General features: G+C 50.0%; 1 protein-coding gene across 39 annotated transcripts; it reads right to left on the bottom strand.

Annotated features, from left to right (window-relative positions):
- NAA20 (N-alpha-acetyltransferase 20, NatB catalytic subunit) lies at positions 1-26051 on the bottom strand. 39 transcript variants are annotated; one of them, XM_040562621.1, is made up of 10 exons: positions 25905-26051; positions 25798-25822; positions 25619-25709; positions 24287-24422; positions 23155-23300; positions 21517-22207; positions 20335-20473; positions 18753-18903; positions 17170-17320; positions 14878-15955 (listed from the first exon to the last, which is right to left on the bottom strand). In XM_040562621.1, the coding sequence occupies exons 1-6, from the start codon at positions 25955-25957 to the stop codon at positions 22122-22124; spliced, it is 537 nt and encodes a 178-aa protein (XP_040418555.1). In that variant the 5' UTR covers positions 25958-26051; the 3' UTR covers positions 14878-15955; positions 17170-17320; positions 18753-18903; positions 20335-20473; positions 21517-22121. The 39 variants fall into 39 exon arrangements, with proteins under 39 accessions (XP_040418570.1, XP_040418573.1, XP_040418571.1 ...); XM_040562619.1 differs by having other exon boundaries at positions 17174-17320; XM_040562623.1 differs by having other exon boundaries at positions 14878-15951; positions 17174-17320.
- Positions 26052-27096: the final 1045 nt, after the last annotated feature.

Genomic DNA, 27096 nt, shown 5'->3' with positions numbered 1-27096 from the left:
TTTGACAAAATTCATGTTTTTTATTTTATCATTTCAAAAGAGCAGTCCATTTGCCTCTACATCTGAGAAGTAGATCAAACCAGTCACCGAGTTGCCGAACAAGAACTTGACAGTTGCTGTTTCCTTTGACCGATTCCTCCTAAGGTTTACCTACTGCTGGGAAAAAAAGAAAAAAGACTCTGTGCCAGCTGCCCTTGAGTACTCGCCCAGAGCTTGAGTATTCGCCCAGAGACAGACCAGATGTCTTTCCCAAAAGAGTCAGGACAATGTATTATTGCACTGATGAACCACCACGTTAGCTACCATCACTAATTGCCAGGCAGGACAGCTCCAGGCCAAACACACACATAAAAAGGCACGCTACAAACATCGTGACCAAAACATGGGAAAAGAATTACTTATACTATAAGAATTACTCACCTGAAGAAGAGCTGCATGCAATAAAGGCATCTACTACTATATAGATTAGTTTACTTTAAATGATCCTACTAGATGTTACTTTCAATAGATGTACTTATCTCTTTCAACTTAGAAACGCATCAACCCCTAGACTCTGACGCACCTTTAAAAAAAAAAAAAAAAAACCTGCAACTGACTGAAGGAAAAACAAAGCACTTACCCCAAAGAGCAGCTCAGGCAGAATGAGCTCTCTAACAGGCCACCTGCGGCTCATATACCATTAGGCCCCACCCGGCACCCTGCCCCAATCACCTGGGAAAGAGGAGGGGCAAAGCACAGGAAGGGATAAAGAGAGCAGCAGCTGCGTTTTTTATTTGGCTTAGCTCAACAGTGTGTGGAGCGTTACTAGAGGCAACAATTCCTGTGCTTTTGCTTCAGTCCTGATTATTGGAACGACAATATGACCAAGTAGGTAACTAAAACTGTTTTTGACTGTAGTTAGCTGAAACCTTTCTTTACATAGGTAGAAACAATCTAGGAGTGTAACAGATTACAAACCACAAAAATACATTTCAATGTAGTAAAACAACTCACCGGAGAAGTAACGTACCTTAGTAGACTATCTAAAAAACAAAAGGCTATGCAGATGGGTTCAAAAAAGCCAACCCAATCGAGATCTGAAAAGGGTACAGACATTCTCAAAAGGAGTAGGGAAAAAATAATGGCACAGAACAAGCCGGAAAGAACGCTGAGCAGATTTAAAAGATCTGTAAGACCTCAGGAGGGACCTGAGCAGAGCACGTAGGTCTTTGGAAAGTGGGGGGAGGGAGGACGGCTTAGGCAGGGACTAGGAATACTAAGTAGAGGAGAAAATGAGTGTTGTGAGCCTGAAGTGTGTACAAGCATCATAAAGAGGGCTCCTGAGAGGACGGGAAAACAAAGGGAAAGCTGCTTACCTCTGAGAAGTCGTCCTTGATCTTTGTGCCACGGACATTTGTCCTGCGTGCTCGGCTCACGAGTTTAGGGGTCCCCGTACGTTGAAGGCTTACCTCTGAGGAGTCCTACATGGCTCCACCTGCGTTACTGATTTTTTTTGCCAGCAGGTGGTGGCAGAAGATCCTGAGAAGTGGCAGACACAGCTTCCCAAACCATTTTCTCAATAATGGAAGCAGTGCGAACCACGTGGAAAACCACAAGTGAAAAACCACAGGTGGAAAGTCACAAGTGCAGCAGAAAAATGCACCCCACGTCGTCTAGGGGAGGAAATAACTGCCCTGAGCAACGTGCCCTTCCCAGGGTGAACCCAACGTGCCCAAGGCCTTGGGGGGCGGGCAGAAAAGGAACCCGAGACTCTTAGTATGTCTCCTGAGAATCGCAGCTTACAGTTACTCCATGTCTTCTGGTCTTGCAGGATGAGGCAGAGGTCTAATTAATTCCTTCTCCATCTCTCTGGAAAGAGCTTTTCTCCTGTCTGTGACAAAGGAGAAAAATGTTATGATCGTGGGAGTCATTATACAAAGCCACACTCTGTGAATTCACTATTACAGTTAAGATCGTTTTTAATCAAAAACACCTCGGCCGCAAACTGCAAACTCGGCTACCACTGCAAACATAGCGCTGCACAAAAATTCAACTCAAGGTAGAGGAAAGGGCGAGCTAAAAGGACGAATGACGTGACCAAAGGCAACTGCAACAACCATCTGGTAGATGGTTGTCCACAGCCCTCGGATTTCATGGTCGTCTTTCCTGAAGAATGAATCCTGGAAGAACAGAAAAGATACACAACGTGTCCAAAACAACTTTTGAGGAGACTACCGAAAAGAAAAACAAAAAAATAGAAACAGCAAGCGGCTAGTCAGTTTTGTTAACAGAGTAACATTAACATACTAGAAATTTCCACGTTCTATGTAGCCCCAAGGTGGTGCTGGGTACATCCACTGATATTAATGGGGTGGCACAATGTCAGAGATAGTTAATAGACAAGGTACACCTGAGGTGCACAGATTGCATATTCCAGGTGACAAAAAAGGCACAGCTTGGCGCCCAGTTTGGATCAACTTGCGTATGAGTCTGCTGATACGTGAGTATATACTGCAAGCAGAAAAGTCTTTTACTCCACAGACTCAGTTTCATTTATGTATATACATACATATACATATGGATATGTATCTCTCTCTCTCTCTCTCTATATATATATAAACAAACAAACGTTGGGAACTTTATAACCACTTGAGTAACAATCATTAGCTATGCCTACGCTGAAAGCCAGGACTATGCCTAAGTGATTAAGTAAACACGGAGCCTTATCTGTGAAATGCTGAAAATGCCCCATAACCACTGGGGGCCTTATGCACGGTGTACATAATTTTTGCGCAAACGTGCATCTTAATACACAAAGAGGAGTGGCGAGGCGGACAACGGTTTTAGGGACGCGTCAAGACCAGAACAGTCACTGGGCAATCGCTCAGATGTGCAAAGCTCAGCTAAAACTCGCACAAATCCACCGAGGGAAGGAGGCTACCTGCTTGGCTGCTTAAAATAACCTCTACAAAGAACGTATTACAAAATCAAAAACGAAACCATCATCCAGCAAAGCAAACGTCTGGAATACAAAGGGCTAAAACTGACAGCTGAGGTTTGATTCTTTAGCAATGTCAAAGGTCTTCAGATCCTACCTGACTTCTCATGGATGGTGGTGTGGCAGCACAGAGATGAGGGGAGCGGGAAGATCGTAACAGGCCAAACGCGGTGCTGGGCTCCTAAAGGAGCTGGTGGGATAGCACTGACAAGAGTGAGACAGGCTGTCAGCCTTCTCCACGAGCTGAAGAAGAGGAGTGCAAGTGTCCGAAGAAGCTGTTTCTTCTCATACTTCATTTAATACACACCGTCTTTAAATCCAGGGCGTCTTCTTAGGGAACAGATAAAGAGGTAGAGTTAGCGGCTCCAGGGACGCTTCAGGATCTTATTTCTTTCTATAGTTAGCTGCTATCCATAAACCCGGACCAGTTAAAATAGAGAGTTATATTAAAAATTCTGGATAATAACAAAAGTATGGGATTTAAAAAACAAAACAAAAACACGCTTGCACGGAAAAAAGGTTAAATTATCTCATTCATTTCCCAATTCCCCTGCAGACTCTACGCTCAGCTCCTCTTAACTCACTTACCTATCCAAACGCAGGGCAGATGCATCAGTTCTCATCATTCTTGGTAAAAAGACATTTTCACGCTTGCTCTCAAATATCATCTCTTTCCAGCACACTTTCCTGCAAGCTATGCTAATTCCTCCAGGCTTTTTAATATATGCTAGAAACTTCACTGTTTTATCTTAGCGACCATCTCGGTGGGAGTCACTGACCTGCTGTCTTTGATTCTGCTGTCTTCACAAATACAAATAAAACAGTACTTCAGTGACGCTCTGTGACAAACTAGGTGACACACGCATCGACCTCTTACATAAGGAAGGAAAGAATTTGTAGACAACATCCAGAATGTATTACTCTGTTAGATATCAGAGAGGTGGGGCAGAATGATAGTGCTACACAAGACCGTGCCTATGCTCCCAGGATCGTACACAGTTTGCTGGAATACAACAAACAAAATAATAAAGTAAGGTCACTGTGTGGAACATGTTCACTCACTCCATTATTACTGTGAATGACAAGAATATTTTAATAAGCATTCTTTTAAATCCGTAGAAAATTTCGGATTTATCTCAATTTGGCTTCATGAAAACTGAAACGTGCAGTGCAAAGATTATCTATAAAACCTTTAGCAGCTGAGCTTTTTAGGCACGGATTTGGTCACCTTTCTGGATAATATTCGGCTCTCTCCGCCTTCCCCCAACAAGAAAAAAAGCTTAAAGACCACAAACGGGGACTTCTGGGAGGTGTGACTCCATTTGTCACCTTACCTAATACACACTGTTTCTTCGCTATGCTAAAGTTTCACCATGACTGCATAAGAGTCTCACTGCTATTGTTTCTGTCTGAGAGTTTGACAGACTTCCCCAAATTGGATTAAACGAGCATTTTCCGTTGTGACGGACGTCAAGGCCAACGATGTCTCTTGTCGGCTGTGGAGTCCTGCTGGCACTATCACCAGCTCTCACACAACCCCATCTAGCTTTTGGGGTCCACCCCATCCGTCCTCAGCGGTGGGAAGTTCTTCCAGAAGCAGACAGACCGTTATTTGTTCCTAGGTGGAGCTGAGGCTCTGTAAGGCTTTGATTTTTTTTTTCCCTCACTCCCCCTTTATTTCCAAGCTTAAACTTGCATCCAGCGGCAACCTGCGCCTCCCGGTGCGCAAGGCCCGGCCCCGGCTCGGGGAAAGACCGGCCGCGCACCCCAGAGCCCATGTGGCCGCCCGGCAACACAGAACTACAGCTCCCAGCATGCCTCGGGACGGAGCAGTCCATCCAACCCAGAGGGGAGTCGGCCAAGCGCACACAACCGCCCCCCCCGCCGCCCTCTCTGCGCCCGCCCCCCCACCACGCGCCGCTTCCCGCCGCTCCGCCCCCCTCTCCCCCAGCCCCCCGAAGCCCCGCGCAGTGCAGACCCCGCCGCACGCCCGGTCCGGTCCGGCGCGGCACCGCCCCCGCCCCCGCCCCACACAAGGGCCGTTTCCGCAGAAGCCGCCGACCGCGTGGCGCCCCGACCGCCCGCCGCCTCGCCCCCTCCCGGCCCGGCCCGCCCCGGGGCGGCACCGACCACCAACCTCGTTGCGGCCCGAGCCGAGCCCGGCCCGGCCCGACAGCTTCCGCCCATAGTGCCGGCAAGCCCTGCACGGCACTTCCGCCCTGGGTTCCTCCGAGCCAATCACGGAGCGCTTCCGCCCTCAGCGAAGGCATGTCCGGACGCCACTTCCGCCCTCAGGCTCCAGCCAATCACTGCGCCGCTTCCCTGTGGGACGGCGACCCTGAGGTTGCCCCTGCGTTGCCTTTTTTTTTTTTTAAAAGAAGGCCCGGGTGTGCTCGGTCCTCTCTCACCAGGTGTATCTGCGAGAAACATCTCAAATCATTTGCTTCACACACGATCTTCTGTGAGGCTGTTTTATTTGCGGTTGCAGTGGCGGGCGTCCTGCCAATTAGGAGCGCGTTACAGTAAGCAAAGCATCAACGTTTATTCCCTATTCCCCGACACCTGGTCACCTCCCCTGTTTCCTCATTGGCCGAGCACTACAGGTTCACAAGCTACTCGACGCTCCTCTACACCGTATATGTACAATTTTACTTCTTTTTCAACCCCTTAATTTCTCCCTTCTTATTTTCTTTTTTTTCCCTTTCTTATGTTTCAAGAACCTGTGATCTTTGTTTTGCTGTTCCCACACTGCTCGACCTGTTTTTCCTCAAGCTTCTGCCTTATTTTGGAACAGTGAGGCCTTCCACTGTCCACTTACCCACGTAGCATTTCTCCTTATTATGGCTACACAACTACCTCGGAATACAGAAAATTAGTTCTCCGCTGCAAAAACACAACTTCGTTTCTCGCAATTCCCCCCTCTTCTTTCCTTACTCCTACTGTTGTTTTCGCACCTCTTCACATACCGCACACTTGAGTTTTTCCAACATTAAGGCGCAATAGTCTTCTTCAGATGTCACGGGGGACGGTAGGTGTACAATGCCATTATTTTTACAATGCCAACAAACAGTTGTTTGAGCCAATTCTGTTCAGGTAACCACGAAGTTACTTTCTCCCAAATGTTTCTAAATGCCCAGGAACTGTCACCTTGAGCTTCTTATTTTCTAGTTCTTCAGTCATAGCAGAGATATTTACAATAGCTTTTTCTAATTCACCCGCCCCTAACCAAGGTAAAAAACACCTTGCAAAGCTGTGAAATACTAGAGAATTTTACTAGAGCATTATCTGGAGTCCGCTTAATCCTGCGTGTGGTCTCAAGGGGGCTTTGGCTTTGTGGGTCTTCAATAATAGTTACATTTGGAATTATTGCCTCCAGGGTGCGAGCTCCCTTCCATCCCAGGGGCAACACCCTCCTGGCTTTATTGCCACGTAGCCGGTACCACCTCTTGCCATTTGGGACAGGCCATCCAGTTACAGGATTCTCATGTTGCATCTGGTGTGCGCTACGTATATTGGCATTCCTGTGGCTACCATATTTGGTACAGTATGGATTATTCCCTGTATGGATAGTTCCACACCCAGGGTCAGTACTATCGCCCCCGAGTTTCTATCAATGTTGTTTAAAAGGCACCTTCAATAACACGGTATATTGTAGCCAGGATTATGTGCAGGGAGTGTGAGAAACACTCTGTAGCCAGTACCTTAGGCTCAGGCGAGTAGCTCAGTGAAGCAGTAATTTATTCGCAATCGCAATGGCACGCGTCCCACAAGCAGGAGCGCACCTGCTAGTCACATAGTACGGTTTATATACTTTCTTTCTCGACGACCGGGACCCTCCCCTGTTTCCCCATTGACTGGGTATTCCAGGTTCACAACCTATCCGACGCTTCACAGACAATACATGGCCTTCAGTTGCCGGCCTGTTAAATTTCAAATTTCTTTTGACTTTTTTACTGTTTGAAGTGGTAATGTTTCTCCACTTATCTGACTTGACACCGTGATTTTCACCTAATTGCTCTAAGGAGTCCAGTTGTCTGCATTTTACAAGGTTGTCTGTTAAGCTTTCTTATCACTGCAAGCCTATCTCAACACCACATTCCTTCCCTCTAAACGATGTAACTCTGCAAAAACAACATTTTTATTCCCACAATTCCCCCCTTTTCTTCTTTATCAATTGTTGATTTTTGCAAAACTTTTCTCTAAGGTGTAATTTGGTAGATACCTTCCTCTTCTTCACCTTCTTTGCTTTCCATCTCCTCTAATATCATCACCTTATCTGAGTAAGGTGGTGGCTCCATGGTCATTTGTTTCAATAGTGCAGTTTCAAGTAACCACTGTACTAGTCCTTTTACGCAGGGGATAATGCAACAACCAATGGCCATCAAAACTCCTGCTACTACGATCAAGGATGCAAATATGGACACTATGATCCCTTTCCATTTACCAAGCCAAGATTCCAAACACCCTGTGATGGAAGTGCCTGTTCCTAATTATTCGGCCAATTCACTGGCAAGGGCGGTAAGCCCTTGCAACGCTCTAGTTACCGTGCCATCCAGGGCAGTATTGTTGGGTATAAAAGTGCAACAACGGTTGCTCAGTATCACACACACACACACACACACACACACCCCTCCTTTCTCCACGATCATCATATCTAATGCTATTCTGTTTTCCCAAGCCATTTTGCTGGTGGCATCTAGTTGTTCAGCGATTTCTCTTATCCCATCCCTTGTATAATTTATGAATATCTGCTGATTATAATAAATACTCTTATTGCTTGTTACCCACCAGAACAGCGACTCAAACCCTGAAGCAATTTGATTCCTGGCTTGCCGTGATAGGCAAGCTGTATGGTTACCTATAGCTGTAGAGAATGCAGGGGGAACCCTGATACTGCTATCACGCAAGGAAGGGAACAGCAAAGCGAGAGACTTACAGGCCTCATTTCCCCAGGCAGTCTTTTCTTGGTACAATGCAATCATACATCGCATCCCCTGGGAATCCCTGGTTCACCCCAATGGGAAGGGCACTGTCTGGGCAGTCGGTCGTCCCGAGGCACAAGCATAGCAATTGCTATGGTTGAGACTCTGGACAGTATATTTGACCCATTCTATCCGGGCATTCACATCCCCATACCCTGTTTCAATCTCAGATATTTGAACTGCCACATTTCAAAGAGGGACTCCTGTTTTCTCTCCTGTTTTCTCCTTGAGTTTCTCCCTTTCTCTGATGGCAATAGAGGATCGTTTCCATACAGCTGTTCTCAATCTGGCTGTTGGGTCTCTCCCAGTTATTTGTTCTCTCTGCTCAATTGTCATTGGGCATTTAAATCTCCACAAGCTAACACCTCACAAGCATCAAACATGACAGACTGTGGTACATAACCCTCTGTCACATTCACCCCCTATTCTGACGGGGTATCCCGTCTTACTATTATCTGGTCATGCCTTTTCCAAGTTGTCAATTGACCAAGGCCTTCTCTGAGGCCCACAATCACTAGAAACAAAATTAATAGTTGACTTTTCCCTGTCATTATTTTTAACCCTTAGGTTTCCAAATAATTACCAATACAAAGAGTAAGGTATATGTACACTACTACTAGAACAAAAACCCCTTGGGAGCACTTCGATTCGCCATAGGCCAGTCCTTTCTCTCAATCACGAGTCACGCTCATTAGTTACCTGTGAAAATAAAAGGTTAGTTTACAATTGTAAGCTTTTATCCTGCTCAGAGTCCGCTACGAGATTTTTCTCTTTGATTTCAACTTCCAACAACTCTTCTGTAGGAACATCTTCCCAGGTACTAGGGTCGACGGACGCCTTCACTCGAGTATGGTGAGTCCAGCCTTTTTCTGCAGTTCTTACGGCTGTTTCAGTGGTTAGTAGTACTTGGAATAGTCCTTCCCATTCAGGCCGGAGTTTTGATTCTTTCCAGGTCTGAATCAGGACCCAATTTCCTGGTTGATGGTGGAGAATGGGGAATTCCAAAGGTGGGGTTTGAGCCAACAACCCACGGGTTCTGAGAGATGACAAAGAAGAGGACAACCCCAGAACACAGTTCTTAAGAAAACTCTCTCTTGTTTCGAATTGCGGTATCTCATCCCTTCTGCCCAGATAGGGGAATCCGAACAGCATCTCATGCGGTGAAATTCCTAGATCCTTTCTCGGTGCTGTTTGAACCTGGAGGAGTGCTGAAGGTAATCATTCTACCCAAGGAAGTTGGGTTTCTAACACTAATTTAGTTAATTGCTTCTTTAATGTCTGGTTCATTCGCTCTACCTTCCCAGAAGAGGAGGGGTGCCAGGGGGTGTGAAAATTCCGTTCAATCTCTAAGGCCTGCATTAACCCTTGCAGTACTTGTGAAGTGAAGTGACTTCCTTGATCTGAATCAATGTTTTCAACTATCCCACATCTAGGGACTATTTGCTCCGGTGATACCTTAGCCACCGTGTTCGCAGTGGCAGATACCGAGGGGAAGGCTTACACCCATCCAGTCACGTGGTCAACTAGGACAAACAAGTACTTAAGTCTCCCTGCTTCAGGTAATTCGGTAAAGTCTACCTGTATGCTTTGGAAAAGTCGAATCCCTGGCTCGCGTCCCCCTCTAGGTGGGTTACGGATGACCTTTTTATTTACCTTTTGACATATGGTACATCCTCTGCATGTTTGCTTCGCTAAAGTGTATATTCCTACGCAGACATACTTTCTTAGCACAACATCACACATTGCTTGCACCTGCCAATGACTCTCTTGATGTAAGACAGTTAATATTTGCCTCATTGGTGCTTTATTCAGCATTTCTCTCCCAGCAGGGACTATCCATTTTCCCTCAGACTTCGTGGCTCCTGATTCCTTAAGAAAAAAATAAATCTCTCTTAAAACTTTTTAATTCTGTCTTAGTTTTCAACAATTCCCTGAATCCTCTCTGGATTTATTCTTCGTTTTCCCTCAGACATTAGATGCCTTAAATACCTGACTTCTCCTTCTACATATTGTCATTTATTTTGCAATACTCCCAAGCCCTGCTTTCCCAGAAAGTCGAATAGCTTGTCAGTAGCTTCCTTCACAACTGTCTTCTCCTGTCCTGACAATAAAAGATCATCTGCGTATTTGTAACAGTAATACCTCCTCGGGAGGTTGTAATCGCTCCAAAATCTGTTCTAGAACTTGCCCAAATAAATTGGTGGCCCTGTAAACCCCTGAGGTAAAACTGTCCGCCCGTATTGTTGCTTCCGCCCCCATTTCCGGGTCTTTCCAGTCAGAGGTGAATAGATCTTTGCTCTCAGGGCCTGAGAGCACTCCATTAATAGCACTGTTATTCCAGCCTAACATTTTTTGCTATTTGAATGCCCAATGTCATCATCAAATCCCTTCCCAACAAGTTAGTCCCTGCCTTTGGTACATACAGTAATTGCCCAGCGATCATTTAATCCCCTACTCTCAGCCTGGTGTCCCCCAAAAGTGGCACTGTTATCCCAGCCCCTTCTACCCCCATCACTTTTAGGGTTTCATTAGTTAATTTAATCCCTGATACTTTACAAGCCAGTAATGATCTAGCTGCCCCAGTGTATTGGGTTCACATAGCAAGGTTCGGGGGGGGGGGGGCGGGGGGCGGAGCAGGCTGCCCCCCCCCACCCCACCCCCCCCCCCGTACTTGGGAAACTGACCAAACACCACAGCAAATATACCAAAACTTCTAGACTGTTACTTAGATAATGCCTTCATCCTCTTTCCCTACTCGTTCAACTTCAAACAGCTCTGTCAAACACTACATACCACACCTTTAACACCTTCACTAACCCTTTTTAACACTTCTATCTTTCTCCAGCCTGTACTTTCCCATTTTCTTTCTCTCCTCTTTCTTCCACTCCGGATATTCCTATTTGAAGTGGCCAGCCTGGCCACGCTTCAAAGCCTGTCCCTGAGCTTTCCTTGCCTGCCATTCCTTCATCTCTCTTCTTCTCCTTTCCATCCTGGCCCTGACTCCCCCTGAAGATTTTCTTCCTCTTTCTCCAACCCTCCACCTCACTGCCTGCTACGCCGTCAATACCATTAGTTTCGCTCTCTGCTTTTCCTTCTCATCTCCCCACCCGATATACACCTCCAGGGCCTCCCGCAGGAGGGCCCCCCACAGTGACTGTTCACTACATCCCCCCACCTTCTGGAGCTTTTTCTGTGTATCTTGCCAGGCTTTAATCACAAAATGCACTTTCAAGAGACCTTGGGATACCAGGTCCTTGGGATTCATCCACGAGTACTTTCTCATTCTGACCCCAAATCTCTCATATGATTTCTGTGTTGTGCATTATTATTATTCCAGCCAGGATCAGCAAGTGGGTATTTCTACCCTGCCGGTATTACCCCTGGTCCTGGAGGATGAGCTCTCTCCCATTTTTGTATAGCAGCTCTCCTCCCGATCATTCCCATTTCTTTCCCTGTAAACAACATACTTATAGACATAATTCCCCCTCAAGAGCGTAGGTTAGGTCCTAGGAACTGGTCTAAGAGTTCAGCTAGCCTGTTGGGGTCCTCAACTAAGGACTTCGTCTCCTCCTTAAAACTCCTAACCTCTCTGCCGGTAAGGAGAGGGGGGAGTTCACCTAAGAGGATAGACAGTTAGCGTTAGTACTGTTAGTATCAGGGAAGGCAAAATTCTCAGCATCTCTTCTACCTTGTTCTAATTCTTGCCAGAGCCTAGAGTACGCTCCTTCTCTAGGGACAGTGTTAATTACAGTCCCTGTCTCCCTTCCTGGAGCGACTGCTGCTGCCACCGGTGCAATATTAGGATTATAGGGAGCGTAACTTGGCTCCTTCTCCGAAAAAGGAATCTTATTGTTTATGTATAAATTTAAAGCCTGAATTTTCATCAGACCCGTATTTTGGCCAAAATACTGCTGTTTCCTTAATTGGTTCTTTTGTCCTGACTGATACACAATATTTAACCTTTTTTTTTTTTCCTCTTTCTTTTATCATCTCCTCTGATTTTGATATTATTTTTCCAGTTTCTTATCATTCTTCAGGAAGACCTGTCGGCAGGCACTCCCCCAGGGATATCTCCCTGTCCCCTGGAACTCATATTTCCCATTTTTCCTAGCCCTTGTCAGTGTGCTGCTACAGAAATTTCCCTCCTGCAGGGTACCACACACTAACGTTCCGATTCTGGAAAATGGGGGCGTACTGCCAAGCACTTTACCGTGCAAGGGCTACCGTACACCAAATTTCCCTGGTGTACTGCCAAGCACTTCCCCGTGCAAGGGCTACCATACACCAAATTTCCCGAGACGCTTCCTTTCTCTCTCTTATCTCACGCTTCGGCTGTCTCCGGCCACGCCCCTCGCGGAGCTACGGAACCGCGGATCAGGACTCTCCACACTCGCTTCGTACAAAAGTATGTCTCAGTCACACATCACCCGGAGTCTCACCCGACCCCCAAGGCAATACTTAATATTTCTTACCTTGGTCTCTGCACAGAGTTACCGGATCAATTCCTAAACCCGGAGTGCCTACCTTCTTCCCTTCCCCACTACTTCATGGATCCTGCCTCTTTAATCAGTCTCGGGCCCTCTGTCAGCCCTCCCCAGAGCTGCCTCTAACAGATCCTACTAGTTGTTACCTCAAAAAGAAGGACGTACTGATCTCTACTTGGAAACGCATCAGTCCGTAGACTCTTAACCACCTAAAGACCCCTGCAACTGACCGAAGGAAAACCAAAGCACTTACCCCAAAGCGCAGCCCAGGCAGAATGAGCTCTCTGAGGGCATGCCTGTGACTCAATTACCATTAAGCTCTGCCTGGAACCCAAACCCAATCACCTGGGAAAGGGGAGGGGCAAAGCACGAGAAAGTAGAAAGAGAGCAGGAGGCGCAGCAGCTGTTTTTCTTTGCCTTTATTTTTTTCTAGCTTATCTGAACAGCATGCAGAGTGCAGACAGGAGAACTGGTGTCTGTCTAGTAGCAACAATACCAATGCTTTTGCTTCAGCTTTGGATATTGAAATGACAATATGAGAAAGCAAGTTACTGAAGCTAACTGGAATGAGCTCAACCCTTCTTCTACACAGGAAGAAAAATCTAGCAGCATAACTGATGACACCCCCCAAAAAAAAATCAATGTAGTAACATCACTCGCAGGAAAAAAAACTGCGCATGCGCGGACCAGCGCCGCCTGCAGTACCCGATTTTCTCCGGCAGGGGGCGGGAGAGGGCGCCCAGGGGCGTCACCGCGCAGGCGCGGACCAGCGCCGCCTGCAGTACCCGCTTTTCGCCGGCAGGGGGCAGCAGGGAGCGCCCGGGGGCGCCACCGCGCATGCGCGGAGCAGAGCCGCCTGCAGTACCCGATTTTCTCCGGCAGGGGGCGGCAGAGGGCGCCCGGGGGCACCAACGCGCATGCGCGGAGCAGAACCGCCTGCCGTACCCCCCTTTGGCCGGCAGGGGGCGGCAGAGGGCGCACGGGGGCGCCACGGCGCAAGCGCGGACCAGCGCCGCCTGCAGTACCCGATTTTCTCCGGCAGGGGGCGGCAGAGGGCGCCCGGGGGCTCCACCGCGCATGCGCGTATCCGCGCCGCCTGCAGTACCCGATTTTCGCCGGCAGGGGGCGGCAGGGAGCGCCTGGGGGGCTCCACCGCGCACGCCCGGAGCAGAGCCGCCTGCAGTACCCACTTCTCGCCGGCAGGGGGCGGCAGAGGGCGCCCGGGGGCTCCACCGCGCATGCGCGGAGCAGAGCCGCCTGCCGTACCCCCCTTTGGCCGACAGGGGGCGGCAGAGGGAGCACGGGGGCGCCACGGCGCAAGCGCGGCCCGGCGCCGCCTGCAGGACCCGATTTTCTCCGGCAGGGGGAGGCAGGGAGCGCCCGGGGGGCGCCACCGGGCATGCGCCGCCTCGTGCCGCCTGCACTACCCGCTATTCGCCGGCAGGGGGCGGCAGAGGGCGCCCGGGGCTCCACCGCGCATGCGCGGACCCGCGCCACCTGCAGTACCCGATTCTCCCCGGCAGGGGGAGGCAGGGAGCGCCCGGGGGCGCCACCGCGCATGCGCGGAGCAGAGCCGCCTGCAGTACCCGATTTTCTCCGGCAGGGGGCGGCAGAGGGCGCCCGGGGGCACCAACGCGCATGCGCGTATCCGCGCCGCCTGCAGTACCCCCTTTTCGCCGGCAGGGGGCGTCCCGAGGTGAGCAGGCACAGCTTCCCAGACCATTTTCCCAGAAGAAGCACAAACGAAAACAGCAGAAATTTGCACCCCACGCCGCCTCAGGGAGGCCTCAGGATCTGCCTTGGGCAACGTGCCGCTCACGGCTGGGAAGCTGAGCGATGGCAAGCTGAAACAGTACATTTTTTACCAGGATAAAAAAGGCAGGGAGATGATAATAACGAACCCAACGTGGGCAACGGGAAGCTCTGAGCCCAATGACCACAACTCCCGGCTTGCTGGGGAGAAGGTGCTCCTGGCGGCTTGACGCTGCGGACGCCGCGGAGCCAGCCCCGGGCTTCCCGACCCGCAGCCCAGCACCCGCAGACCCGTGCCTGCCACCCCGTGCCATCCCTGCCTGGCCTTTTCCTGCCCCAGCCGCCAATCCCGCGGGACCCGGCCTCCGCAACGCCATCCCCTGCCCTGGGGGTCCTGCCGGGAACCCCCAGCCCCCCCCCACCTGCGCTTCTGCAAGCAGCCCCCACCACACAGAGCAGTCCCCCCAGCCCGGGGAGCAAAGACAGCACCGAGCTGCCCTCCCGGTCCCGCAATAGGCAGCTGCCCCCCCTCCCGGCAGGGCTGGCCCCGCACCCCGGACGACGGACACGGGGCCACCCCCCCTCCGGGCCCCTGCCCCCTCCACAACCACCCCGCTACGGAACCTGCACCCACACGCAGACGACGACAGCCACTTACTGGGGCGGCAACCACCAAAGGGGGCACGGGCCGGAAAGCAAACTTTATTAAACTGCTGTGCAGGACTCCCGGGAGGGGGGCTGCGGTGGGGCTCCCTGCCCGGTCGTTCTCCCCTTCCCCTGGCGGGCAAGGCAAAGAGCGGCGTCCGTCTGTCCACCCGTCCGTCCCTGCGTGGGGAGCGGATGCTGGAAGTGGGCTTCTCACTATCGCTGCTTTGGGTAGTTGCGGAGTAATTGCCTGAAGTAACTAGGCCAATTAAACTCATATTCACCTTTTAAAGAAAGCGTACAGCACTGAAGAAGCTTTCAGGGTGGAGGGCAGCTGCGCTACCTAAGCGTTCCCTAGGCCTCCAACTTCACATGCTATCGCACCAGGGGAACGCGGTGTGCTGACTCTAAGGAACAGGACGGAGCGTAAGGCGGAGTGGAAACACCACGGATAGGCTCTGCGACCAGATGGGGACCCGATGCTCTTGTGCACACTGAGACGGATAAGCTGCACGTTTGCTACCCTGAGCCAACGACCTGTCATGTTTTTAACAAAACACTGTACTCTAGGGAACTTTTGCTCATTCTAGTATCATCATAAGATCAAAACACACCTCCATCCCAAAAGCTCCGTGCCTCCAAGGTGCGACCACTGAGCGCTGAGCACGCGTGCTCGCTTGCTTTCGCGGACAGTGAATTTACCGCCGGCGATCCAAAGAACCTGTGTCCTTGTTGCTGTAATAAATTGCTGTTCAGTGCATTGTTCCTAGCCGTGACAGTTCTCATTGAACGCGACTAGAGCGAGGGTGTGCTACGTTATTTAGGTGAACCCGTGACCGTGACAGTTCAGTACCCTGAATCCGACCAGAACCGTAACAGTTAGTCAGCTATGCCCCTTAACGCGACAGTATTTCATAGGGAAAAACATTAAGCCTAAGATTTCTCATGCCTAAGGCCCTGGGGGGCAGGCAGAGAAGGAACCCGAGACTCTCAGCCATGCGACTCCTGAGAATCGCAGCTTACAGTTAGTCAGTCATTGTCTTCTGGTCTCACAGGATGAGGCAGAGGTATAATTAATTCCTTCTCCATCTCTCTGGAAAGAGCTTTTCTCCTATCTGTGACAAAGAAAAAAAAAAAAGTTGTGATCATTACACAAAGCCACACTCTGTGAATTCACTACTACAGTTAAGATCATTTTTAGTCAAAAAACACCTCGGCAGCAATGTTACCACTGCAAACATAGCGCTGCAAGAAAAATTCAACTCCAGATAAAGGAAAGGGCGAGCTAAAAGCACGAATGACGTGACCAAAGGCAACTGCAGCAACCATCTGGTAGATGGTTGTCCACAGCCCTCGGATTTCATGGTCGTCTTTGCTGACGAATGAATCCTGGAAGAACAAAAAAAGATACAAAACGTGTCCAGAAAAGCCTTTGGGGAGACTGCTGAAAGGAAAACCAAACCAAAAAACTAGGAACAGCAAGCGGCCTGTACGTTGGTTCCGTTAACAGAGTAACGCTAACGTACTAGAAATTTCCGCATTCTTTACCCTCTACCTTGAAAAAGTCACCCGATTCTGTCAGTGTTCACCGTCGCCTTTTTTTTTTGTTTGTTTTTTAAACTTTCACGTGGACATCCGAGGAAAACATTTTGAGTCCCTGTCATCAAGGGAGAAGAGGAGAGAGAAAAAAAAGAGAGGGATGAGGGGGGAAGAAGCGCGGCCATTCCTTTCCTCGGTAACGCGAGCAAAAAGCTCAGGCGCTCAGCAACGACGTGCTTTGAAAGACAAAACACAGAAGAAACTGCACGTTATTTAATCTCAGCTGTAGAGTCACGTGTATTTGTACCTGCTCATTTATTCATCCGCCAGTTTATTTCGCTACAGACGCTACAGAACGTAGAGACTGCGAGGTTACTACTACCTTTTGTAACTGATGCGGTCTTCGGTAGGAACAGCTATCTAAAAGAGCCAACAAAATCCTGTCCTGGTTTCAGTCAGGACAGAGTTAATTAACTCTGTCCTGACTGAAACCAGGACAATCCCCTTCGTCGACAGCCATCTGGACTTTTATCGTCTAACAACAGTCCTACAAACATCCCCCGGGATGCTCAACTTCAGAAACTTTCCGTTCCACTTGAGGCAGAACAAGCCCTTACCCTGGACACCTTCACCTGGCTCTCCACTGCTAGCAGGGTAGCGCTCTGATACCGTCCAGTACGCGCTGCAGCCTGCTCGCTTACGCGTATTTACTGCGGCCTTGTTCGGTACGCTCACAGAGAGACCCATGAAAAATCCACCCTTTCTTTGAGAAAAGTAAATAAATACATACATACGTACGACACGGTAAGGAAGAAAAGCTGAACACACGGGATGCGGTCCTTTGCCGAGGGGCACATCCAACATCAGCACAAGGAGCTTTGGGGCACGTGAGCGATCGTCTACACCAGCCATCGGGACAAGGCAAACGGACGCACACGAGCCTCGATTTAAAAACAAAAACAAAAAACAACACGTTAAGTTCCTTTACAGCGTATGGAAGTAACAACCTACAGCTTAGATGCAGTTGGATTGCATCAGCTTAGGGACCGCCTCCTTCAAAATGCACAGGGGGGTGGGAAAACCAGTCTCGAAAACCTGTTGCCTAACAGGAGACTGTTGCCTGCTCCTCCACAGGCTACGTTCTTCCAAGCATCGTCCTGTTCCTGGATTTTACCAGCCACAACGCGATGGTCCCACCGGCATGAGTCGGGGACGCTTCGCACGGGGTTTATTCGACGCTGAAGTTAAGTCTTCTGCGGGTATAAGTAACGCGGCACGAGATGGAAAGTAAGCTAAGGTACCATCTGCGGCACAACGCTTGTGCGATATTGGACCTGAGGGGACCAGTCAAAGCCTGCAATAATCGCTGAACGGGTGGGTAAGCAGGGAGCCCTACGGGAAACAGAGCTCGTGTTCTGCGAAGCTCTTTTCCCGTCCAGAAGAGGACCTTTTCTATTCAGCGTCTTTACTGAACTTTACGCTACTTCCTATTCGCTTTGGCAAGTTAGCCTCCGTAGAAGCCAAGAGACTTTAAACTGCCAAGCACCATTTATAGTTCTTGTTCTCCGACGACAGGGAATTTCAATCGGGGCGCTAGTTAATAGGAAAGTCTGGCTCTGTTTCACGCAAATCAAGTACCTAAACCACAGACAGGAGTCTGCAGAAAGAATACTTTAAAAGGTGAATTTAAAGAGAGGGATAATACTCACTTTTCCAAAATTTCTGCAACGACTGTGGCAAAAAAGGCTGAACCAGGGACGTCTCTATCATCCCCTCTAGGATTTAGCAACTCCATAGAGTTAGGGGTCAAATACCACAGCTTCAACGCAAGGCAGACAGGGACCTCGAAGGTCACGTTTCTGTCTGCGCACCGAGTTCTGCTGGAAAGACCCCCAGCCGCTCAATTCCCAAGCAACTTTGCCACGGCCAGCGCTTACCTGGAGTTTTGCTTTCTCTCGCTGCTCAGTACGGGCCCGAGGCCTCTTTTATTGCACACAGTTCAAGCAAAACTCTCGGGACGTAACCAATGGACAGACAGAAATTGCCTCTCACGTCTGTCTTGACCGACCACAACCAGCGTTCTGGAAAGCCCCGCAAGCCCCGGTTTATTTCTAGGACAACTCTGAAAGCTGAGGCGGGACAAAGCTTAGCCTCTCGTACCACAGACTGAGCAACAAAGAGACAGAGCTCGACAGGCCAATTCATTCTAGGTCTAAGAAGCTCCTACAACTTGGCAGGCGCTACGCGGCTTTCCTTTGCGCTTCCCCGCACCGAGCAGTTCGCGCTTCAGCGCATTCGATTAAGCCTTTGAGCCTGGGCTGCAGGAAGTTTACGAGCACGCCTCGGTTTCACCCAAAGGTTGCTGCGACTTACCCGGACAGCTGGGACAGTCGGGCTGCTCTTTCTCCTGGAAAACCCGCGGCTGCAGCACACCAGCTGCAGCTTTCCTCGGTGTAGCCGGTGCGCCACCTTCGCTCGGCAACAAACCCCGCAGGGGTCCTAGCGGCGGGGAGCTGCTTCTGCCCTGGTGAGCCGCAGAAAAAGGAGAGCGCCGGCTGTCAGCACGCGGGGAGAGGAAAACCTCCGAGGCGCGGCCCGGCGATCAAGCGCAGCGAGGACCCGCGCCCGGCCGCCGCAGCCCCCACCCCTCCCGGCCCGACGCTCCGGGGAAGCACCCCCGAAGGCTCTCGCTCGCCTCACCGCCGGCGACCGCGCTCGCAGCCAGCGGCGACCTGCGCCTCCCGGCGCGCACGGCCCGGCCCCGGCCCGGCTCGGGGAAAGACCGGCCGCGCACCACAGAACTACAGCTCCCAGCATGCCTCGGGACGGCGCAGTCCATCCAACCCAGAGGGGAGTCGGCCAAGCGCACACAACCGCCCCCCCCCCCCGCTCCGCCCCCCTCTCCCCCAGCCCCCCGAAGCCCCGCGCGGTGCAGACCCCGCCGCACGCCCGGTCCGGTCCGGTCCGGTCCGGCGCGGCGCCGCCCCCGCCCCGCACAAGGGCCGTTTCCGCAGAAGCCGCCGACCGCGTGGCGCCCCGACCGCCCGCCGCCTCGCCCCCTCCCGGCCCGGCCCGGCCCGGCCCGGGGCGGCCCCGACCACCAACCTCGTTGCTGCACCGCGCCTCGCCGGCCCGAGCCCGGTCCGGCCCCGCAGCCTCCGCCCATAGTGCCGGCAAGCCCTGCACGGCACTTCCGCCCTGGGTTCCTCCGAGCCAATCACGGAGCGCTTCCGCCCTCAGGGAAGGCATGTCCGGACGCCACTTCCGCCCTCAGGGTTCCCAGCCAACCATGGAGTGCTCCTGCCCTCAGTGAAGTCTCGCCCTGACGCCGCTTCCGCCCTGGGTTCCCAGCCAATCATGGAGTGCTTCTGCCCTCAGAGAAGGCTCGCCCTGACACCGCATCCGCCCTCATGGTCCAGCCAATCACGGAGCCGTTTTGCCCCTCAGGGAAGGCACGCCCTGACGTCACTTCCGCCCTCGGTTCCCTGCCAGTCACGTAGGCGGTTCCGCCCTCGGTAGCAGAGGTACCCTCCGCAGGGTAGACTTGGCGGCCGCCCGAGAAAAAAAAAAAAAACGCGTAGTTCTGGCCGCCGCCCGCGGTCCAAAAATGCCACACGGCCATAAATGTATAGAAGTATGCATTTAGCATTGTACATAGCATCTGCCCTGTAATCCTGCAAAAATCATAAGGGATCTAGAACGACAAAGCAAACACACGAAGTAACGCCATCATCCTATCCGTAAAGATGCTATAACAATTACTCACCTGAAGAAGAGCTGCATGCAATACAGGCACTTACTACTACTATATAGATTGCTTTCCCCTAACAGATCCTACTAGTTGTTACCTCACAAAGATGTGCGTACCGCTCTCTACTTGGAAACGCATCAGTCCATAGACTCTGAGCCACCTAAAGACCCCTGCAACTGACTGAAGGAAAACCAAAGCACTTACCCCAAAGTGCAGCCCAGGCAGAATGAGCTCCCTCATGGCTTGCCTGGGGCTCATATACCATTTGGCCCCGCCAAATGGTACAAATGGTACATCGTGCACATAATACACATTGTGCCCACAAAAGCCTTTGGTGAGACCACTGAAAAGAAAAACAAAAAAATAAAAACAGCAAGCGGCTAGCACATTGGTTTTGTTAACAGAGTAATACTAGCTAACTAGAAATTTCCACGTTCTTTACCCTCTACCTTGAAAAAGCCACCGACTTCTGTCAGTGTTCACCGTCACCATTTTTTTTTTTTTTTTTAAATTTTCACGTGGACATCCGAGAAAAACATTTCGAGTCCCTGCCATCGAGGGAGAAGATGAGAGAAAAAAAAAGAAAAAAAAGAGATGGGTGAGATGGGAAGAAGCACAGCCATTCCTTTCCTTGGTAGCAGGGCTGAGGGCAGTGCGGCCCGGCCGGGGGGACCTGCAGAGCCCCCCAGGCAGGAGGTGGGCTGGGCAGAGCAGGGCTGGTGGGTCCCCGGGGTGCGAGTGCCGGGAGGGGCCCGCTGCCAGGGGGCCCGGCCAATGCTTCGTGGCAGCGGGGCACCCACCCTGCCCCAGGGCGATTTCCCCCAGCACCACCTGTGGCACCGCCCACCCCGTGCCTTGCTGCCCACCGGCCCGCGGCACTCCCGCCCCCCAGCTTATCACGGCTCAGCCTACAACCCATCAAAGTTAGCATCCGCTTCTAGCAGGGTATGCAGAAACATGGAGGAAGAAACACACTTACAGGAATAAACTAACTGGATTATGTGCGCTGATACTACTTCATCTTAATCCTAGTTCATACAGTCAATTAATACTCAGGCACCTGAAATTGCTACAAATTTCACCTTCATCCCTGTTTCCCCACAAAAAAAATACTTAAAAAATATTGTTTCAGTATTAAATATAAGGCTAGTTGCAGATGCTATAAACGTAACCTACAAATCCGAAGTCTCTCCTCATCTGGAAATCCTACATCAACTTTGAACCTGAGCAAGAAAAACATCATAGAATGGTTTGGGACCTTAAGAGACCGTCTAATTCCAACAACACCCTACCATGGGCAGTTCCTCTTGACAAGGTTGCTCAAAGCCCTCTCCAACCTGGCCTTAAATACAAGCAGTAGAGTATGAGAACGCAAGAAACCCTTACTGTGGCTTACTTCAGTGGACGCAGCATGTTAAGGTTATGTATGATACCCAGAACTGGTCTTGAATCAGGTCCACAGTAGATGCAAAGCCTTGACTTCTTTATTTGCCTGGCTTTTCCAAATTGAGCGTGAACCTAAGTTCAGCCGATCCCTGTGCCACAAAAATTGAAAGAAAACATCCAAATTATCTGTAACAGGTATCTTTTCTATGAAAATATTAATACACTACCTCCCCTTGCTCCTTTTCCTGGGTATTGTACAATCATATTTTTATTGGTCATGAATAATGGCATTTTTAGGAGTTTTACTATTACTGACCAGTTATTTTTGATCTGAGAAAAAAAACACTCCGTGCACCATGTCACCAGGTGATTCCATTTAATAGTCTCTGCATTACCAATATTTGAAAAGAAAACTCACTAGGGGAAGTGCAAAAGTATGCAGCTATTACCAGTAAAGGCAGTGTAAGTAAACTTCTCAATATTGCTTTTGGTATTTCATGGGAAAAAACATTGAGGCTATGCTTTCTCATCCGTAAGGTTTTGGGGGGCAGGCAGAGAGGGAACCCAAAATTCTTAGCATGTTGCCTGAGAATCACAGTTTACAGTTACTCAATGTCTTCTGGTCTCACAGGATGAGGAAGAGGTATAATAGATTTCTTCTCCGTATCTCTGGAAAGAGCTTTTCTCATATCTGTAGCAAGAGAAAAAAATGTTGTTGTAACAAGAGTCGTTGCACAAAGCCATACTAAGCGAATTCCCTATTACAGTAAGATCACTTTTAATCAAGCACATTTCGGTAGCAAAGTGAACAATTCAAATCGTTAGTACAGCACCAAACTCAACTGAATGTCAAGAAAATGGCAGGCTGAAAGCCCAAACATGACTTAAGTCATCTGCAACAACTGTAGTTGTCTGTCCACAGCCCTTGTATTTCATGTTACTTTCATCTCAAACGATGAATGGATGAACAGAAGAGATACACAGCAAGCCCAAAAAAGCTTTCGTGGGGGACACTTACAGGAAAAAATATCTTGCAATAACAAGCACCTAGTACTCCTGCTTGTTAACATAGTACTTGAAATTTCCATGTCCTTTATCCTTTAAATTGAAAAGGCCACCCAATTCTCTGTCACTGTGGACCATTAGCCTTTGTCAAATTTTAATTGGCTGAGAAAAACAATGCCTCAAGTCTCTATAATCAAGGGACAAAACAAAAGGGTGGGGGTGGGGAGGCCGTCACAGAAAAGGAGGGAAGAGAAAGGAAGAAGGAAAGCACAGCCATTCCTCTTCCCAGTGGCATCAGGAACAAGTCCAGGCACTTGCCAGGAGCATTCTTTCCATTAGATAAGTAACTGCATGTTATTTATCCTTACTCAGAGAATAACATGTCTTTGTACTTGATAGCTTACTCATCTGGCATTTTATTCTACCATGGATACAACGCAATGTGCAAACTGCAAGATTAAGTTTTATAACAGATGTTAATCCTCAGCAGGAAAAGCTATCTAAAGGAAGAAGTAAAATCCCATTACACAACAACCGCCTTAACTTTTTCCATATAAGCAAAACATACAAACACCCCTGGGACACACAACTAGACAATCTTTCCATTCAACTTGGGGTAGAACAAGTACTTACCATAAGCATCCTCATCAGGCTCTCCATTGCTAGCAGAATAGTACTCTAACACTGTCCGGTACACACTGTAGCCTAGTTGCTTATACATATTTACTGCAACCTGATTTGATACTCTCACAAAGAGATCAACGAAAAATCCGCCCTTTCTTTGAAAAAATAAACAAAACACAGTAAGAACGAGCAGATGAATATATTTCCAATTAAGAACCCACAACACGTAACCAAGAACAGGTCTGATGTGGCGGTACACTAATCGGGTGTGTTTCACGCTGTAATAACAGATGCACTCCTTTTACCAAGGGACAAGCCCAGTACTGGCAGAAGTCATTTTTTGGTCACATGAACAATCTTCTAAGCCATCCAGTGCACTCAGATTTATTAACAAAAAGAACAGGGCAAGCCAAATACCCACACAAGCCCCATTTTCATATATACATATTTTTAATTATAATCCATATTTTGGATGCATTTACATTGCACTAGTTTACGGACTGCCCCCTTCAAAATGAACTGGGGAAGAAAAAAATTCAGTCCCACAATCCAGCTGCCTAACAGGAGATGGCCCTCAATACGCACGTTCTTCAAAGAATCACGCAATTTTTGGATTTTACCAACCGCAACAGGGTTGCCCTACCGGCATGAGCTAGGGACATTTCCCTATGTGTTTATTTTCTGCAGGTATGAGTAACCCAGCATGAGATGGAAAGTAAGCTAAGTTACTGTCTGCAGCACCACATTGGTGTAATATTGTGTCCAAGGGAACCCGCACAAAGTCCACAACTGCTAAACAAGTATGTTGGGGGCACTATGGAAAACACAGTTGGTAGGAAAAGAACTTCACAAAACATCAAGAAAAGGATCCTTTATACAGTGTCTTTGCTGAAATTCAGACTACTTCCCATTCATCATGGCAAGTGAGCTTTCATAGAAATCAAGAGATTTTAAAATGCCAGGCGAAGTTTTTAGTTCTTGTTCTCTAACTACAGGGAATTTCAGTCAGTTGGGGCACTATTTAATAGAGAAGTCTGGGAGTCTGGGTATGTTTCATGTAAAACAAATACCTAAATCACGGACAAAAGTCTACAGAAAGAATACTTTAAAAGGTCAACTTAAAGAGAAAGGTAATACTCACTTTTCTGAGATTTCTTCCAATAGTTCCATCAACTTGGCAGCCAAACCCAGCCGTCGAAATTCTGGTGCAACAGAGAGAGCAGTAACATGTCCATGCCATTCTTCCCTAGCCACAGAGCCTTCTGCTTTACCCATTACTGCGGACATAGAGAGTATCAGCACAGCAGCGCCTTTGGGATAACGCGCCCCAGATACACATCTTTACAGAAGAGTATATAAACACACGCTGCAATGAGTGTGGCAAAAAGCTGAACAAGGCACGTCTGTATTATCACTCTACGACTTAGCAAGTCTGTACGGTCAAATATCAGAGCTTCAGAGAAAGGCAGACAAGGCCCTTGAAGGTCACATTTCCATCTGGATTCCAAGCTCTATTGGAAAGACCCCCAGATGCTAGTTCCTGATTTCACCAACTGCACGCTAACAGAACCTATTCTGACACCCAAATTCACCTACCGCAGACAATGCAAACGGTTCTCACACAGTTCTGCTTCATTATTTTACACATCGTTTTGCTCGTATTACGCTAGTAAATGCTAGTCTCTTGACTAGCATTAAAAAACTTAAGTCATTTTTCAAAACTTGTTTTCTGAGGAGTGACTTCTAAATAAAAGTCTTAAGCAATTCTCACGAGTCTTTAAATGAACAGAATTCAGGGTCTGACTGGAATAATGGAAGAACAGAGGGCTACAAGCCAAAAACTGGCTCATCATCCTAGCAGCTAATGGAAATTTCTGGTCGCTCTGAGAGGGGGAGAACTTGGGAAGCTTCGCTAATCTGGCAAAAGAAAGCTTAGGCCCTGCCAACACGTTACATGTAGCCAAAAAAGGTGGTTTGTTTGTTTGTTTGTTTTTTTGGGGGGGAGGGTGGAGTTGAGTGGGGAGTGGGGGCGTCTTCGGAGTTTGTTTCTACATAGCGCCGCGCAAGCATTAGATTGCGAACAACCACTCAAACTTCCTATCGCACACGGTACTTCAGAAACACCCGTCACCCACAGCACACGCGCTTTAGGCTTCAACACATCGAACAGGTCATTTCCCGAGTCTCTGCGAAGGCCTCCCGGGATGCTGGGGCCCGGGTAACGAGGAGGACGAACAGGCAGACAGCCCCAGCAGCGGGTACTGCCGGGGAACGCCACCGCGCCGCGGCAAGGCACGCGCGGCTCCCCGGCCCGGGGCTGGCTCTCGGCGGGCGAAGGGAAGCCCGAGCCCGAGCCCGGAGCTCAGCGCCGCGACCAGCGCTCGCAGCGCGCCCGCCCCGCGGCCCGAGGGCGGCCGGAGCCCCGGAGCAGCGGGAGGCCCCGGAGCAGCGGGGCCGGGGCCGGGGCACTCACTGTAACCCATCAGCTCCCCGCCGGGCGCCTCCGCCACGATGAAGTACTCGGGCCAGTGCGCCAGGTACTGCAGGTAGAAGGGGATCCCGTACTGCGGCCCTCAGTTAAGGAGCACAGCGACACCGGCGCGGCGCCCCCCGAGGCCTCCTGCCGGGCGGCCGGCGGCAGCAGAAGGATACGGTCTCCGTCAGCGGGTCCAGGTTGCTGCGGGCAGAGAGCAACGCTCAGCGCGGGCCCGGCCGGGCTGCGGGGCCGGCCCCAGCCGGGGGAGGGGGGGGGGGCTCACATGTTGTTGAAGCGGAACAGGTCGTCGCAGGTGAAGGCGCGGAGCGACGTCATGGCGCTGCCGGGCCGCCGCCGCCTCCAGCGCTGCCCCGGAAGCGCTCCCGCCGCCCCGGGGCCTCTTCCGGCACGAGGGCGGGGCGGCTCCGCCGGCCCCACCAGGCCCGGCCCCGCCCCGCCCGTCAGCCGCCCGCCCGCCCCGCGCCCCGCGCCCCGCGCCCGCCTCGCTGCGGGGTCCGCCCGGGCTCCCAGGCCGAGGCCCTGCCGCAAGGCGCCGTGCGCCACGGCCAAGTTTCGGGGGGGGCGGGGGGGCGTGCGGCCGCAGCCTCCCCAACCGACGTCGTTCGGCCCCGCTCTGCTTTGCCCCGGCTCCACCCTGCCCTCTGAACCGCGCTGGTGCTTGGGGCTGCGGCTGCTTGAATTGCTCACCTCCCAGGAATGCCCTTTGTTATACGGAAGGACAGAAAGAAATTAAACTATCCTTCCTGTCACCGCGTTGCTAGGCTACCAAAACCCATGCCTGCGCCTCTGCCTGCACCCAGCACGCGCGAAACGCCGTTTACTTCAGTAACGGTTTACTAAGCTACATCAACTCAGAAACGATCCAACGTTTATCTTTTTCTACTCGCGTTAATTCACTTTCTTCAGAAATGATTTAGAAAAAAATTCACGTATGCCTAGGCCTCCACCTTTCAAATGAATAGCTGAAGGAAAGCTGTTATTTCAGCTAATTGCCAGAATTATAGGTATTGTCGCTGCATAACCAATGGCTTCAGGTTATCAGAATGAGCACAAACGTTCGACTTCTTCAGTATCCCGGTTTCTTTCAAGGCTTACAGGTGACAGGCCATCTCATATAATACTAAACTAAGTTTTAGGGTAACTCCTAAAATCGTGAGTTCATTTCTGCTGTCAAGGTATGTTCTTTCTTCCTCACAAGTTCGTTTGTACATAAACTCAAGGTATTTCAACATAATCAACTCCTTGCAGATACATTCTTACCAATCATTAAAAGGCCAAGAGAAATATTTATAGCAAATACGATTCTGATACACGTATGACAATTTATTGTACCACCATTCATATAAAGCATTTCAATTTAAAATGTTGAGAAACAATCTTAAATATCTGCATAAAGAATTTACAAACATTAGTAAAGATAAACCACAGACAACAGCTTTCCAAGTTTTCAAATA

Source organism: Cygnus olor, chromosome 6, assembly GCF_009769625.2.
Source record: "Cygnus olor isolate bCygOlo1 chromosome 6, bCygOlo1.pri.v2, whole genome shotgun sequence".
NCBI lineage: Eukaryota > Metazoa > Chordata > Aves > Anseriformes > Anatidae > Cygnus > Cygnus olor.
This window is presented reverse-complemented; position numbering and strand designations above follow the sequence as displayed.